At 42.7% G+C, this 17,237-nt stretch overlaps 1 protein-coding gene and 1 long non-coding RNA gene across 17 annotated transcripts in view; one reads left to right on the top strand and one right to left on the bottom strand.

The window, feature by feature from the left end:
• Nucleotides 1–4,443: 4,443 nt before the first annotated feature.
• The window catches only part of LOC143673691 (uncharacterized), a 29,873-nt gene continuing 17,079 nt past the window's right edge, over nucleotides 4,444–17,237 (bottom strand). Inside the window, exon 4 of one of the 3 annotated variants that reach the window (XR_013170523.1) lies at nucleotides 4,444–13,455. This is a non-coding gene — a long non-coding RNA (uncharacterized LOC143673691). The remainder of the gene's footprint in view (nucleotides 13,456–17,237) is intronic. The other 2 variants (XR_013170524.1, XR_013170522.1) reach the window with 2 other exon arrangements.
• LOC143673688 (spermatogenesis-associated protein 31D3-like) overlaps nucleotides 5,827–17,237 on the top strand; it is a 62,953-nt gene continuing 51,542 nt past the window's right edge. For 13 of the 14 annotated variants that reach the window (XM_077148518.1, XM_077148514.1, XM_077148510.1 and 10 more), the window contains exons 1-4: nucleotides 5,827–6,050; nucleotides 6,799–6,838; nucleotides 7,462–7,519; nucleotides 7,778–13,229. In XM_077148518.1, coding sequence (XP_077004633.1) covers nucleotides 5,865–6,050; nucleotides 6,799–6,838; nucleotides 7,462–7,519; nucleotides 7,778–12,086 — 4,593 coding nt within the window. In that variant the 5' untranslated portion in view covers nucleotides 5,827–5,864 and the 3' untranslated portion in view covers nucleotides 12,087–13,229. Of the gene's footprint in view, nucleotides 6,051–6,798; nucleotides 6,839–7,461; nucleotides 7,520–7,777; nucleotides 13,230–14,311; nucleotides 16,310–17,237 lie in introns of those variants that run through there. The other variant, XM_077148520.1, reaches the window with a different exon arrangement.

Raw genomic sequence — 17,237 nt, 5'->3', positions numbered from 1 at the left:
GAACGGAATGATCACATGTTAATGTTTTTGTTTGTTCTTAATTTTTAATTAATAAAAAAATAAATTTTTAAAAAAGTTTTCTTACAATTTAGTTTAGTGAATATTGAATAGTCCATTAAAAACTTTTTTTTAGTCTGCTTGACCATCTTCAGAGAGGCTGACTCAAATCATTTAAGTTAATAATTCATTATTTGACATTCACAAAACTAAGTATAAAATAAATGTAAATAGTTAAACCTTCAAGTGATTTTTCTGGATGGAATATTTGGAGCAATTATGTTTTTGAAGGTAGTGGAGCTTAAGCTTTGGGGCATGCTTTTTACACACACACACACACACACACACACACACACACACACACACACACACAAACACGTATCCTTTGAAAAGCCCATACAGTATTTTCTATTCCAAGAATAAAGCAATTTCCTCCTTTTATTTCAATCTTTCATTTGTAATTTTCTTCCCATTCTTACTCTGCCATGCATTTTGACAGTCCCTGTCCTTGACACTAATTTCTTAACAGGTATGATGCCCTCACCCCCCAAAAACCAGCGGTGGGGACAGTGTGCTGTTGATCCCCTCAGTCTTTGGGGTGGCAGGGTGGGACCTGGGAGTGTCAAAGCAAGGGTAGAATCTAGTCTTGAGCAACTTCCCCTTGTGGGCCTTGTAAAAATGGTCTTTTTTGCCACACGGCAAGGATGAGAAACTCAACTCTGCATAATCATCTCACTTGTGTCCGAAAACCATCTGCCTGTCACACTTGAGTCAGGCTCCTCTTGTCAGGCCTAATTAATCCCAATATTTTCCATCTCCTAATAACAACTTATTTTCTAACCTCTTTGTCATGACAGCTGTCCTCTGAACTGTCTCCTAATTTCTCAAGCCTTTTTTAAACTGGGAAGCCCTTTATTTGACACCGATGACCTAGCACTGTTATTTGATCTGGGACAAAGAGGTAAGACAGCCTTCACCCCAGGCCTTTCAATTATGTCTCCTTTCAATTATGCAGGAGCCCGTAACCTGCCTTGAGGATAAAATCTGCCCAGAGGCGCCACTTCCTCCTCTCCTCGATATGCAACCTCAGCCAAGACTTCATTTAATAAATATTTACTCCTGGAAGGAGACACAGGATCTCTAAGTCATGGTTTCTGCCCTCAAGGACCTCATGGTGCTGTGGTAGAGATAAGTCCTCCACAGTTCACGAGCTGTACAACTGCACAGGCGAGGTCCCCAGGCAGCTTCTGTTGATTGACAAGCAATCTCTGGAAGAGATCAGAGAAGAGAGAGGCCCTGTGGATCATAACTGCTCAATCACATGATTCACCTTAGGAAGGCATCCCTGGTCTACCCTTTCCAATTTCTGATACTAATTAATGATTCTTTGAGAAGGTGGTCAAGGAACAATTTTTCTCTTATACAGTAACATTCATTGGCTAGATATCCTTACATATATTTGTGTGCCTTGAGCTAAAACCTACAAGAAGTTTCAATAAAAAGACTTTTCCCCAAATGCTAACAAGATTGCTTTTCAGAACCTGGTAGAAGCTCTTTCAGAATTTAGAGAACAAGATACTAAAAGTACAACTCTTGGTTTTTTTCCCCTTTTCTACCACTAAAAATAAATTGGTGCCAATTAAGATGAGCCTTTTGAGGGTCTCAGTTTCTGTTTTTTTAACAGCTTTATTGAGTTATCATTCACATACCTTACAATTCACCCATTTACATTTACAAGTCAGTGGTTTTAGAATATGCACAGAGTGTCTTAATTGGCACCAACTCTGAAGTTTTCTCTGGCCCCTCTCCTGACCATCACCTGGCAGAAGAATTAATTGATGTCCTGGGTTGTGAGACCTTTACTATAGAGCATCAACGACATTATATGTAAAATATGTGAAAGGTGTTCCTGGGAATGATAACATTTTAAACTCTTATTCATTTATAACTTACTGGGAGTGCTATCTAATACATTTCTTGAAAGCAGGGCATAAGAGGGAGACAGAGAAAAACTTTAAAGGCACTGGTGCTAAAGGTAGAAAGGAAAGGGTACCTGGAGGGTGAAAGGATACCAAAAATAGCTTTTCTTTATTTCCCAAATTGCCACCATTTAATGGACAAATGTGAATACTTTTAACCACAAAACTGCTTTAATTTGGGGGCTGTGGATTACTTTTTAAAGTAATTTTATCTTTGCTTTTTAAAATTTTAAGTAAGTACTTACTAATATTATTTAAAATAAAAGAGTTGAGAATGCAGAGGATTTAGTAGTCAGGGCTCTGTGTGGTCTAAGGAAGTCACTTAGCCTCTCTGAGCTTCAGTTTTATTCACTGATAAAATGGACACAATAATGTCTCTTCTGCTTACTGTTACAGGGTGGTCATGACATTCCATGGAGGTTACTGAAAATAAAATCCTTTATAAATTAAACAAAATTATTATTTGTAGTTGATGTCAGTAGAGAAAGGAGAAGTTCTATGAAGCTTTCCCACTCTATCAATGGGGTTTATTTTTAGTGGTAGAAAAGGGGAAAAAAAAACAAGAGTTGTACTTTTAGTATCTTGTTCTCTAAATTCTGAAAGAGCTTCTACCAGGTTCTGAAAAGCAATCTTTTTTTTTTTTTTTTAAAGACAGAGAGAAGGAAGGAAGGATAGAAGGAAGGAAGGAAGGAAGAAAGGGAAACATTTTTAAACATTTTCTTGTTTTATTGTATTCTGTTTCTCCGTTTTTGTTACATGGGCTGGGGCCGGGAATCGAACCGAGGTCCTCCGGCATAGCAGGCAAGCACTTTGCCCGCTGAGCCACCGCGGCCCGCCCCTGAAAAGCAATCTTGTTAGCATTTGGGGAAAAGTCTTTTTATTGAAACTTCTTGTAGGTTTTAGCTCAAGGCACACAAATATATGTAAGGATATCTAGCCAATGAATGTTACTGTATAAGAGAAAAATTGTTCCTTGACCACCTTCTCAAAGAATCATTAATTAGTATCAGAAATTGGAAAGGGTAGACCAGGGATGCCTTCCTAAGGTGAATCATGTGATTGAGCAGTTATGATCCACAGGGCCTCTCTCTTCTCTGATCTCTTCCAGAGATTGCTTGTCAATCAACAGAAGCTGCCTGGGGACCTCGCCTGTGCAGTTGTACAGCTCGTGAACTGTGGAGGACTTATCTCTACCACAGCACCATGAGGTCCTTGAGGGCAGAAACCATGACTTAGAGATCCTGTGTCTCCTTCCAGGAGTAAATATTTATTAAATGAAGTCTTGGCTGAGGTTGCATATCGAGGAGAGGAGGAAGTGGCGCCTCTGGGCAGATTTTATCCTCAAGGCAGGTTACGGGCTCCTGCATAATTGAAAGGAGACATAATTGAAAGGCCTGGGGTGAAGGCTGTCTTACCTCTTTGTCCCAGATCAAATAACAGTGCTAGGTCATCGGTGTCAAATAAAGGGCTTCCCAGTTTAAAAAAGGCTTGAGAAATTAGGAGACAGTTCAGAGGACAGCTGTCATGACAAAGAGGTTAGAAAATAAGTTGTTATTAGGAGATGGAAAATATTGGGATTAATTAGGCCTGACAAGAGGAGCCTGACTCAAGTGTGACAGGCAGATGGTTTTCGGACACAAGTGAGATGATTATGCAGAGTTGAGTTTCTCATCCTTGCCGTGTGGCAAAAAAGACCATTTTTACAAGGCCCACAAGGGGAAGTTGCTCAAGACTAGATTCTACCCTTGCTTTGACACTCCCAGGTCCCACCCTGCCACCCCAAAGACTGAGGGGATCAACAGCACACTGTCCCCACCGCTGGTTTTTGGGGGGTGAGGGCATCATACCTGTTAAGAAATTAGTGTCAAGGACAGGGACTGTCAAAATGCATGGCAGAGTAAGAATGGGAAGAAAATTACAAATGAAAGATTGAAATAAAAGGAGGAAATTGCTTTATTCTTGGAATAGAAAATACTGTATGGGCTTTTCAAAGGATACGTGTTTGTGTGTGTGTGTGTGTGTGTGTGTGTGTGTGTGTGTGTGTGTGTGTGTGTGTAAAAAGCATGCCCCAAAGCTTAAGCTCCACTACCTTCAAAAACATAATTGCTCCAAATATTCCATCCAGAAAAATCACTTGAAGGTTTAACTATTTACATTTATTTTATACTTAGTTTTGTGAATGTCAAATAATGAATTATTAACTTAAATGATTTGAGTCAGCCTCTCTGAAGATGGTCAAGCAGACTAAAAAAAAGTTTTTAATGGACTATTCAATATTCACTAAACTAAATTGTAAGAAAACTTTTTTAAAAATTTATTTTTTTATTAATTAAAAATTAAGAACAAACAAAAACATTAACATGTGATCATTCCGTTCTACATACATAATCAGTAATTCTCAATGTCATCACATAGTTGCATATTCATCATCTCTTAGAACATTTGCATCAATTCAGAAAAAGAAAAAAACAGAAGAAGAAATAAAACGGTAACAGAGAAAAAAAAAGATTATACATACCATACCCCTTACCCCTTGCTTTCATTTATCACTAGCATTTCAAACTAAATCTATTTTAACATTTGTTCCCCCTATTATTTATTTTTATTCCATATGTTCTACTCGTCTGTTGACATGGTAGATAAAAGGAGCATCAGATACAAGGTTTTCACAATCACACAGCCACATTGTGAAAGCTATATCATTATTCAATCATCCTCAAGAAACATGGCTACTGGAACACAGCTCTACATTTTCAGGCAGTTCCCTCCAGCCTCTCCACTACATCTTGAATAACAAGGTGATATCTCCTCAGTGCGTAAGAATAACCTCCAGGATAGCCTCTCGACTCTTTTTGGAATCTCTCAGCCATTGACACTTTGTCTCATTTCACTCTTCCCCGTTTTGGTCGAGAAGGTTTTCTCAATCCCTTGATGCTGAGTCTCAGCTCATTCTAGGGTTTTTCTCAATCCCTTGATGCTGAGCCTCAGCTAATTCCAGGATTTCTGTTCCACATTGCCAGGAGGTCCACACCCCTGGGAGTCATGTCCCACGTAAACAGGGGGAGGGTGGTGAGTTTGCTTGTTGTGTTGGCTGGAGAGAGAGGCCAGATCTGAGCAACAAAAGAGGCTCTCTTGGGGGTGACTCTAAGGCCTAAATTTTAAGTAGACTTGACCCTTTGTGGGGTTAAGTTTCATATGAACAAACCCCATGACTGGAGGCTCAGCCTATAGCTTTGGTTGTCCACACTGCTTGTGAGAATATCAAGAATTCAACTTGGGGAAGTTGAATTTCTCCCTGTTCTCACCATTCCCTGAAGGGGACTTTGCAAATACTTTTCCATTCACTGATCAAATCACTCTGGGATTCATCGGGGCATCACTCTGGACAAACCAACAAAATCTCATGTCCTACCCAAGGTTCCAAGTACTTATGGTGTGTAAAAGAACTGTATGTTCTACATTTGGGTTGATGTAAGGCAAGAACATTGTGTAGGAAAGATGGATTGGAGGCCACCTGTAATCCTGAGAGTATAAATGTCTAGGAATAAGCAAAAAATTCCAGGTAATCCTTCATACTTGTAAGGCAATGGAATTGGTGGGCTTCATGGTGTCCAAACAGTAAACTGGGATTCAGGTAATAGCTGAGTTACAGATGGAACAAACAAACAGGGAACTTTCACTAAGGTAAGCAGAGTATGTGATTGAAAGGATGGAGTCCCAAGACAGGAACATAGAGGCTGCAGGGTGGGGAAGATGGTGGAGGAGGGGCTCCCCTACCCTACCCTCACAACCCCTTTGTGACTCTTCAAAGCTCCGTGATGCGGGCCTGGGATTATAGCTCTGAGCGAGGACGCTCAGTGCTCAGTAGCCTGAGGCAGCAGCACGATCATGGATGGAGTTTTTACTCTTCTGAAGGATCGTGCTGAACCTTGGCTGAGCTGCGATTGGACTTGCTGGGATACTGATCCCAACTACAGCGCCAAGTGCGGGCTGTGGTTGCTCCTTCTGTTCCTGTGCTACGGAGCACTGCAACTACATTCGATTCTACAGCGGAAAAGCAAAGACAGCCAAAAAGTAAGGAATCCTGGGCCAGTTTCCAACAGAGACTCCCTACTGTCCTTTCCATTTCCATTTAAGCATTTCTAAATAAAATATGGTGGCTCAGAGAGACACCTGAGATAGGAAGTCTGAGGAGAGAATGTAATGTTATTCTTCCAGAAGAAGATGGGGACTAAGAATTCCATGTGAAACTCAAGATCTGAGTCTGCGGTAGGGGTGGGGTTCCGGGATAAGATCCAAGCACAGTGACTCTGTGGTCCTGGACTGGACTGTTGAGAATTCTGTGTCCCTGCAGGAGAACGAGGTCCACCAACAATTGGCTATCAGCCACATTCTCTTTTTGGGCTTCCTTCCTTCCTCGGAGTTGGGCTACCCAGGAGAGCAGGGCTGAACCTCTGAGAGCCTGTGAGCAGAGGCTGGAGTCCAAGCTCTGGCCTCAGCACAGGGTTCTATCCAAGGGAGCATGTAGGTGACTGTTGGTCTCAGCTTCTAGGCCCTCCTTGACCAGAGGACTGCTGGCTGAGGTCATCAGGTGTGGACCTCATAGGCATGATTTTTGATTTTTTCAAAGTAAGAAATAATGAAATATTGAAAATATTTTATCCCTTTAAAAAATAAACAAAAGAAACAGAGTTCCATTAATTAAAATAATCACATAAATTGTTTATTTATGAAGAGTGAATGTTCGCACTTCCCAGAGACAGGAGTGGGAGAACTGAGTTCCAGCCCTTACTTTTTATCTTTTTCTTTTTCTCATCTTCAGGGCAGAGCCAAGAGGAGGAGAAAAGGTGGAGCACTGAGAGGTAAAGGTCTGCCTATTCCTCCTGAGCTTTCCGAGGGGGACCCTTTCTCTGTCTCCAAGAGGCTCAGGTGTACATTCTCTGAGGATCTCAGTTGTTAGATACGGTCTCACTCAGAAGGCAGAGCTCTCAGAGGAGAGGCTCACGGGAAGGAAGTCAGAACCTGGGATACTTATCAAATTCCCTGCTCTGCCCACCCATGGGCACGAAGCAGTGATGGACCTGAGCAGTGACTTTAGCCAATAGGTGGCCACGTGAGATGTAGAGAAATGACTACTGGTTAGTTTGGAATCAAAACTTCCATTTTCTATCTTTAGACAAGTACTTTAATTTCCTGAATGCTCAGATTCCTCTTTGAGATAACCACTGCTCTCTGTCCTTCACAGAACAGTTTTGGGTATAACATGGGTTAATGTATACAAAAGCACCTTGCGAATGATAAAGCAGAATACACATGTGTGCCTTCTTACTATTTTCATTGACCACCTGACTTTGTCTACTGACTCTTGGAGCTTTCAGAGTCTAAATCACAAAAGTCTTCCATGAAGGGACATCTGCTCTGCTTCCTGTATGAGCCCTACCTTTCTCCCTTCACCATGTATAACCTTCCTCTCCTGGTTTCCCAGGCTGGAAAGCTTGGCAGAAAGAAGAGGAGACAAGGAAGTTGCTCTCCATTCTGAGAAGGTGATTAGTCTTCCCCCTTCTTTCCTGGTCCCCTTTTCTAGGAATATCTATGCCATTCCAGCACTTCGGTGAAGCCTGGGGTTGACACGGGAGGGGGTAGCCATAGGAATGTGAATGTGAATGAAAGCCTTGGGGAGAGGGCCATATGGCAAGGTACATTGTGAAGTTACGTTTGTGGCCCCACCCCTGGTAGATCAGCAGGCCCTCCTTTGCTTGTTCTGGTCCTGGCTGCAGCTTTGTGCTTCCTGTCTCCTGCAGCCCCCTGGGCCAGTATCATGATACCACCTGTTTCTGTCAACTGTTATGCTCAAATCCCTTTTGTGAAGTGTGTGAACGAGCAACTGCTGAGGTCGATCGGCTGCTGTCTGGGGAGCCCCTAGAAGACGCTGCTCCTCCTTGGTCTTCTTTGACTTCCACAGTTTCTGAGACTGAGTCATTGATCACTCTGACCTCTGACCTCTCAGCAGACCCTGAGGCAGAGTTAATACCAGACCCTCTGCCCGAGCCCTCTTCACCCTTTACCATTCTCTCACCTGACCGGATGACCCCCTTAGTTGACTTTCTTTCACCCTCACCACCGGATAACAATCTGCCACCAGAGTCTTTTCTCCCCTTGACTCCCTCCCAGCTTCCAATGGACTATTTTACCTCCCAACCACCTGCCTTTTCCCCTCTCCCACCATATCACACTCAAAGAGTGGATCCTCTTCTTCAGCCACGGGCTGCTTTGTCTCCGAACAGCATCTTCGTACTTCATCCCACCATCTCTCAAGATACCAACGTTGCAACAAATTTGTCCCACGCAATGAATCCCACTGATTCATTTGCTTGTTATCATGCACCACCAACCCTGTGTGCTTCACCACCGCCAGACTGTGCTTCAACTGTGACTCAATCTCAATCAATTTCAATCGTACTGAAGCCTCTCCCAGAGAATTCATCTCCAGATAGCCCTGCTGGGTTGACTGCTTATGTCCCAACAATCACAGGCACTGACCCTTCCAACCTGCCTCTTTCAGAATTCTCCTGGTGGCAGGCTCATGCCCAAGACTTTTCCCCTTCTACCTTGGCACAATGTGATTTCCAGCCAGGGCTGCTTACTGTCCATTCTCCAGAGGTCCCTTTAGGAGGAGACATTATAACTAACTATGTGGAAGCTGGTAGCCTCTCTTTTCTTTCCCCTGATGTCCTGGACTTTCTGGAAAGGCAAGTCAAAAAGAGAGGAGATTTCCTGATGTGGAAGGAAAAAGAAAACAAAAAGAGATCTTTTCTAAAACAACTTAGGGCACACTTCCAACTAAATTCTTCAGGGAAAATGTTAGATTCAATTGCTGATAAGCAAGACACAGCAGCTTCCCTACACTTCTGGAGCACCGAAGGCAAACAGGAAGAGCTGATTCATCAGCAGTCCCCATATCCTAATACCTTGGGAGGCCATTTGCAGCGGAAATATATCCAGCTCTTCTGGGGTCCCCCTTTTTTGCACAGTGAGTCCTTGATGCCTGCTGTCCTGGTCTCAGGTGGCTGTCTTTCAATCTTTGTCTTCAATAGAATCTCAAGTGCCCCTGTGACCCAAATTGAGGATGGAGAATCCCCACTACTTTCCCATCCCCTATCTCTGTCTCTGTCTGAGAGGAAGCTTCAAACCTTGCCTGAAACTCTGCCTGACTCCCAGCCCCCACATCTCACTCAGGTCCAGTCCCAGGCCCACCTGAAATCTGCACTCCCAAATCTACCCCCTTCTGTCTCAGCCCATATTAAGAGCTGTGGAGTGTCTTTCCATAGACTCCAGAATGAGGCACAGAGTTTTGATCCAACTGAAATTAACCACCTGGAGTGGCACGTGTTGCAGAAGCAACAGGATGGTTTGTGGGGTTTACCCACTGTGGTCCAAAGATCTCAGGAGGCTTTTTGTTCTCCAGCTCCCAACTCTCCTCAGTACCACCAGGCCTCTCGGGTCCACGTTCCAGTCTCTATCATTCCCGGACATTTTCCTCTCAATAGTGAGGTGCAGAAGAAACTAGAACACCACCTTCGAAAAAGGATCATTCAACATCGTTGGGGCCTGCCCCGCAGGATCCACGATTCTCTGTCTCTAATGAAGCCTCCAGGCGAACTTTCAGAGGTATCTGAGTCGAAGAGCAGTTATGGACTCTCATGGCTCTCTGTGTTTAAGCGTGAGAACAACAAACACCTAAAGAGTGTTGGATCGAGCCTCTCAGAAAGTGTCTATGAGAAAAGCTCAGAGACGCTTCCACTAGAGGAGGGTCAGGGACATAGCCTGGAGAATGGCCCAAAAGACCATTTGTTGAAGGACTCAGAAGTTTCCTTCGTTAAAGATCTGGAGTCTGACTCTGAAAATGACTTAGAAGGTCACATGGTGAGTCTTTCAGGGAATAATTCAAGGGCCTCAGGGGTGAGCCTGGAGCAGAGGAAATTGGAAAATACTCTGAAAGTACATTTGAGCAAGAAGTTTGAGCAAATCAATGAGGGTAGGATCCCTGTGGCTGTACACTCTTCATGGCATGCCGTCAAGCAGACACTACCTCCTCCTGCGAAATCCCACACCCAAATGAAACAACAAAATTTGACACAATGGGTGGCAGGTGACTCCTGCCTGAATACCTCTCAGGAGCTTTCCTTCATTGACTCCAGAACACAAGAGATACTAGAAGCCCATGTTAAAAGGCTTGATTTGAGGAGGTTGTGGGGCCTTCCCAACAAGATCCTTGAATCCATAGAAATCCTTAAATTGAAAGAGGCCTCATCCTGCTCCTCTCTCCATCCTAACATTCCCTATGCAATCACCATTGTTTCTGGGATGGACTCCAAAGCTAAGGCTTCTGAGACCTTTACAAAGAGCACTCAAACTTTTCAGGTTGATGAGGTGCTAACAACAACTTCAGTCCCCATTGTAGATCATTCTCTCCCTGCCACCTCACCTGTGGGCAAGGAAGGACAAGGCACCAAGAGACGATCACCCTCTGATGTCAATCATGAGCTTGCACAGGACTTTCAGACAACTGAGGATGGCAGTCAGTTGCTTCTGCCCCTTACATATAGCACCGAAGACAACGTGAGTCAGAGTGAGACTGTCACAACCAATAGATGCAGCCCAGAGCTGCCCATAAGTCAAGACAGGGCTGGGCATGAGCCAAGGGACCAGCAAGTGAGTTTCAGTGATAGAGGAGAAATGCTTCAGGACAAAGGGATGGCAGAGAAGAATTTAAAACAATTTTCCATTTTCACTGTGTCCAGGGAGATATTCAAGGCTGAGGAGCTCTATGCTGAGCAATCACAAATGAGTGATGCCTCTGAAAAGATAAATATGGATACCAGTGAAATGGAAATTCCCTTGACCACTGAATGTCCCCCATCACCAAAAACACCAGTTCCCCATGACCCTGATATTTCACACCTTAAAAAACAACTGCTTGATGAGTTGAAGTGTAAAGTGGAATCCAAGGAGCATAGACAGTCTCAAGGCTATCCCACGGATATGTCTCTTGCCTCAGAGAACTTGTCTTTAAAGGCCCCACTGACTCATGCCCAGAGCATATCTAGTGGGAATGTGTCAGAATCCCAGGTGTTGCATGTAAACTTGGAGGACAAAGGGATGCAGCGGCAGGAGCCTTGGGTACCTAAGCATGTTTTACGGAAGTGTCAGGAGAAGAATTTTCCACCAGCTGCAAAAAGAGTGAACCCTCAGAGACTTGCAACAAGGGAGTTTGGTGAAGGGGATGCAGGGTTGGGGACTGCCCGAGTCAGAAAGAGTCATCGTGCTCAGGTCAGGAAATTAGAGCAGACTCTTGGGAGCAAGTCCTCTCAGTGCCCGTTACAGATGCAACAGTCTCTTTCTGAAAGTCTTTTCAGAAAAACAGTGAAGCACCTTTTGCAATGGCTTCATCCTAGGACACAACATAAAGAGCAGGGAAGTTTCCTGGAAAAACGTAGCTCCATGTCAGCTTCTGCGCAGAGCAGAGGACCAGTTAAAAGTAGAGCAAGGGTGGCTGAAGCTCAGAATTTCCTGGCAGACATCAGAAAGTTCGTGGAGGAGAAAATGAGGCGACGGCATGGAGGAGATATCACCTGTTCTCAAATGTCCCTTCCCTCCCTGAAGAAGTTTGAGAAAATTCAGTACAACGCGAGACTGAAGACCCAAGCAGAGCCCATCAAGGGGCATCCCTTCAACTATAGGGCTCCCTTCCATAAAGTGACAAATACTGAGGGCAACAGCCAAAAAGCTGTGTGTGTTGGCCAGAGCTTTCCTACATGTGCTAGAGACAGGAACACACACCCCCAGAAAGTTGTAGGATGCAAGGACCAGCTATTGTGTCAGAGTTATCCCCTATCCACAACCATCAAGGAGCTGGAGTTCCTTCCAAGCCCCACCTGCATGCCTCAAGAATGCCAGGTGCCTCAGGCTGCCTTCACCACTGCTGAAGGCAGCCACAGAGATTTCTCTTTCGTATTGAGGCAGGAAATGCTTCACCAGTGCTCCCAGGGAGGAAAATTTCCCCCCAAGAATAACTCATTCCTTGTTGAGAATACAGATTCTCTCCAATAAAAGTTTCTTCTAAGAATGGTGTCTTCTCTGTGTACCGTGAGGCATGGGTTTTGGGTATCTCAGGGCTTGTGTTTAGGAAATGGAAGGAATTAGTTTAGCTCTTACTGATCACCTCCTTTGGCTTCTATAAAGGATGACCAGTTCTCTGGAGCTCTTGGTGAAGAACAGACATCTCTTTCTTCAAACATGAAGAACAGACATGTTTGATATTCTCAAACATCCCCTCCCTCTCTGATGAAGTATTAGGAGAGGGGATCTGTTTTCCACCTTAGTTTAGGCATAATGAAAATGTATAGAAACCCTCACCTTCCTCTTCTTTAACTGCTTCATATCTTTTGGAGCAGTAGTGAAGAAAGGTCTTCCACATCTGAGAAGAGTCAGGGACAGGTATATTTCCCCAGAAAATAGTGGCTTAATTGTTTTTTTCGGAGAAAGTTGTCAGTTTCCAGAGGATCACAGGTGGGTGGACCTTGAATTGGGGTGTCTGGAGGGGTACTGCTTTGGTAGACACTGGGATGGTTGGGATAGGGCCTAAGAACAGGGTAGATGATGCTTATGAATCTGTTCTATGGGGCATGTTCAAGTACTCTGAACTTGACACTGAGGTTTCCCCATTAGTACAGTACCTTGAGGAAATGGTTCCCCGTCCAGGATAATTTTTATTCAGACTGCCTGGATTGATGGCATCTTTTCCAGGCAAAGGGATCACCCAGTCATAAGAGTGAGAAAGGAAGAATAGAATAAAGAGGTGAAAGAAAGACCTTGCTAGTGGAACAAAACAAAGGTCTCTGCCCCATCATCCCTATATCATGATCCTGTCCTCCTCCCATTTCTCCTGTCTGAACCAGGCACCACCCTGAGGTTGATCAGGGCACTGTAGAGCATACTGATGCCATTTTTGGTGGAAGTTTACATGGGGCTGTTCTCTGAGAAGTCAAACAGTAGCAGCAGGGATGTTGTCAGGCCTGGCATCACCCGCTTCAGGGAAGATGATCTTGGTGCCTTCCTTCCAGCTTCCCTTGATGACAATGTGCAAGATCCTTGCTCTTAGTGTTCACAGTTTTCTCATCAGGATGGACGTGCCACTTTGTGATCTTCATGGACTTGGTGGAGGACAGGGCACCCAAAACTGATGCAGCACAGGTGAGTCCTAGATCATGCACCATTGTTACAAAGACATTTGGTGGCTCACCATGGATCTTTAGGGAATGTTCTTTAGATCAAGACTACATACATACCAGCCCTTAAAACAGGGGTCCAGGGGGAAGGAAACTTCGTTTGCATGCAGACTAGATTTCAAGAATGGGGTGTGTTTCCAAGAAGGCACTTTGAAGTAGTGTTTCCAAAAAGGCTTGCGAATGCTGGATGTCTAAAAGAAAAAACAAGATGTCCATTAGAGCCCTTTCTCACTACCACACTTCTGCCTTCTTGCCCGGAGTCACTGACCCTTCAATGTCTGAAGCTTAAGGTTACAGAAAACACCAATTATGTAGAGGCCCTGGGGAGGGACACAAGGTTGGATGAGACCCAGGGCAGGGAAATTGAAGCAGAGAGGGAAATCAGTGGGAGACTCCAGCATCCACGAGGAAGGACCATCCAATAAATTAGCCCCCCAAATACTACACCACCTCATTTTAGGGTCCTTTATCTCCTTTCCAGTTCAGTTATGCCCTCAGTCTTTTTAGAAATTATACCAAGAACACAACTGCCTTCTGAAATAATACAGTCTAACTTGTCACCCTTTGATCTCAATTTTCCACCATGTGCCCGTGATATGCCAATTGTTCAATTTAAGAACTGCAGAGCATTAATTTTCCACATTATCCTGACCTGTCTGCCAACCTCTTCATTTCCTTCCTCTCTAAGGTACACTTCACGGCCCATCATATAACCGACATTTGAAAAGATCCACTCTAAATGGGCCCGTTCCATTGTCCTTTAATTCCTCCTATCAAAATTCCATCTCTCTGCCTTTTCCAGAAATGTCCTCCTATATGTGAGTGATCACTCCTGGATAGAGTCACAGAATTGACTACATTGGTCCCACAGTAAAATTATAGTCAGCCCCAGTACTGTCTGAAAATCATTCATTCCACAAATAATTATCAAGTGCTTCTATGTGCTTGGCACTCTTCTAAGCATGTGGGATTCACCAGTGAACAAAACAAACAGAACTCCCTGTTCTGGTGAAGCTTAGATAATTGTTTCACTTTCCTCAAACTTAGGCGATTTCCACTTGCTCGGCAGATGTGCTAGACTCACCATTCAGAGAAACTGGGAGCCATCAGATGGGAACTTTCCAACAAGAGCCATAAAAAAGTACTGTCACCCATCCTTTTCTTCTTCTTACCTGTTGTGTGGAAAGCGGTTTCCATCAGTGGTCCCCACCTTCCAGGAAACTATATACCTCCTGAAATTTCTCTATGGAAAGCTAAACTTTCCTCTTGAGGCACTTAACCTCTTGTTTTTAAAGCTTTACATTATAGAAATGTTCACGCATACACAAGAGCAGATACAAAATATAATTCTCCGTGTACCACCCACACAACTTTTATAATCATTTGGTATACATTTTTTCCTTAATCATAGTGCAAAAGTCCATTTGAAATCCTTGCCATCCATCTCTTAGAAGCTATGGTATGTAACCTCTGCCTTGTGCATTCCTTTGACGTTTATTACAGAAGGCACACAACTTTTCTACAACAGATGTACATAGCATTGGTGACGAAAAATCATTGTGCTTTATACGCTTTGGCTATCAGTTCTGTTTTGCTCTTTCGTCAACTCCTCAGAGTCATCGGAGTGAATTCCTTCTCTTCCCCATCCACCCCAAAATACAAGAGGCAATCTTACAAGCAATTACAGTACACAATATTGCAGTTCCTTAACCACACAGTAACTGTATCATGCAAAAAGTATACAAGTAGAAAACTATACATGTTGATAAAAATTTGAGATGGCTATATAAGTGCTTTAAAATATTTAGGAGAAAACATTTTTCCTTCCACACATTTGAAATGAATAATTTGGCTTCTAGTTAAACGCAGAGGATGAAACACACATGTTTATCTCCAACTGCCATTAAACCTAAAGGATAACATGAAAAGATGCTCAACACCATTAGTCATTGGGGAAATATGAGTCAAGACCACAATAAGCTGTCACTTCACAACCACCAGAATGGCTAGAATAAAAAATATAGACAAAAACAAGTGTTGGCAAAGATATGGAGAAATTATAGCTCTCATACGTTGCTGGTTGGTATATATATGTTGCAGCTGTTTTGGAAAACAGTCTGGCAGTTCCTCAAATAATTAAACAATTCCTATACTACTACTAGGTATTTACCCGAAAGAAATGAAAACATACCCCTAACAAAAACTTGCACACAAATGTTCATGGTAGCATTGCTCATAATCAGTAAAAGGAGAAAACAACCCAAATGTCCATCAACAGATAAATGTATAAACAAAATGTGGTATATCCATATAATGGAATATTATTCAGGTATGCAATAGGGAAGTACTTACACATGCTACAGTTTGAAAGAAGCCAGAGAAAAAAAGAACACATGTTTCCATTCACATGAAATGTAGAATAGGAAAATCTCTTGAGATGATGTAGATTAGTGGTTACTTAGGGCTTGGGGATGGGGTGGAGAAATAGTGGGGTGACTGTTAACTGGCTATGGGGTTTCTTTTTGAGGTGACGAAAATGTTCTAAAATTGACTGTGGTGACAGTTGTACATATCTGTGAATAAACTAAAAACCAGTGAATTGTACATTTTAAATGGGCAAATTTTACAGTATCTGAAATATATCTCAATAAAGCTATTAAAAGTAAAGGATTAAGGGCAGTGCGATGGGGTGGCTCAGTGGCAGAATTCTCACATGTTATGCCGGAGACCTGGGTTTGATCCCCAGAGCCTGCCCATGCCAAAAAAAAAAAAAAAAAAAAAGTGTAAAAGTAAAGGATGAAAAAAGAATATACCTTCATGGATGACAAAGAACAGGAGAGGATACATCAAAAGATGTCAACCAACTTTTGGAAGATGGAAATCCAGTAGAGGAGTGTTGACTGACTTGGGAGAGCAGAGGAGGCACCTGCAAAACAATTCACACCCCCAAACCCCTCAAAACCAACAACCTCGTGGCATTGAATAAAAAAGAAATTGGGATTTACATGCCATAAACATGATTCTTTGAACTTTTGGTTCCTTTTGTATTTTTGAAATGTTGTGCTTAATTAAAAAAATCATGCTACTTTACAGTATTTTGTAAAACCCTGTTGAATATTAGCATGCTTCAATTGTGCTAAAGGATTCTGGGTTTTGTGTGTGTGTGTGTGTGGGGGGTTTGCTTGTTTGTTTTTGACTCGGACAGAATATGATACAACTGTTTCAAAGTCTGCATTGCACACTTTACTTTGGGGGCAAGCTTTGGTGGTGACAACCACAAGAACGAAAATCAGAAACTTCAAAAATTAGGAAAAATTCAGGGTGACAATGATCCATTTTTTTTTTAAAAGTATGTATTTGGAGAGATGTTACATGAATATAAAAAACAACTATATGCTCTTTATATGCTCTTTTTCCAGATTCACCTAGTATTAACATTTTGACCCACTTCGTTCTCTCTCCCTACACACACACACACACACACACGCACACGAGAATACAGCTTGCCCTTAACCCTTGAATATTTCATTGTATATTAAGAAAAGTGATATTCTCTTAGACACAGTACAGTTATTACTTTCTATAATCTTAACATTGACATAAAACTTTTAATTAATCTCATATCCATATTCCAGCTTTGTCTGTTTATCCAGTAATGTCCTTTATGGCACTTTTTCAAATCTCCTTTACGGGATCCTGTCTAGAATCACGTATTTATCATGTGTCTTTAATCTCCTTTAACCTGGAACAGTTTCTCAGATTTTCTTTTTTATGACATGGTCATTTTTGAAGAATATATTCAATATGCTCTTTTTATAGCTCCTACTCACATGGGAGTTTTTTCTGTATCTTGCTCAGACTTTAAAGAATGTTTCTACTGTTGTGAGTCCTAAGTACCTGAGGGGCAGTTATAGCCAGACTTGCTATAAAAGACAATATCAGAGATGGAAGGCTATCGAAGGGTATTGGAGGG

The sequence above is a fragment of the Tamandua tetradactyla genome, chromosome 2, assembly GCF_023851605.1.
Source record: "Tamandua tetradactyla isolate mTamTet1 chromosome 2, mTamTet1.pri, whole genome shotgun sequence".
Lineage (NCBI taxonomy): Eukaryota > Metazoa > Chordata > Mammalia > Pilosa > Myrmecophagidae > Tamandua > Tamandua tetradactyla.
The sequence above is the reverse complement of the archived record's forward strand: the minus strand, read 5'-3'. Positions and strand labels throughout refer to the sequence as shown.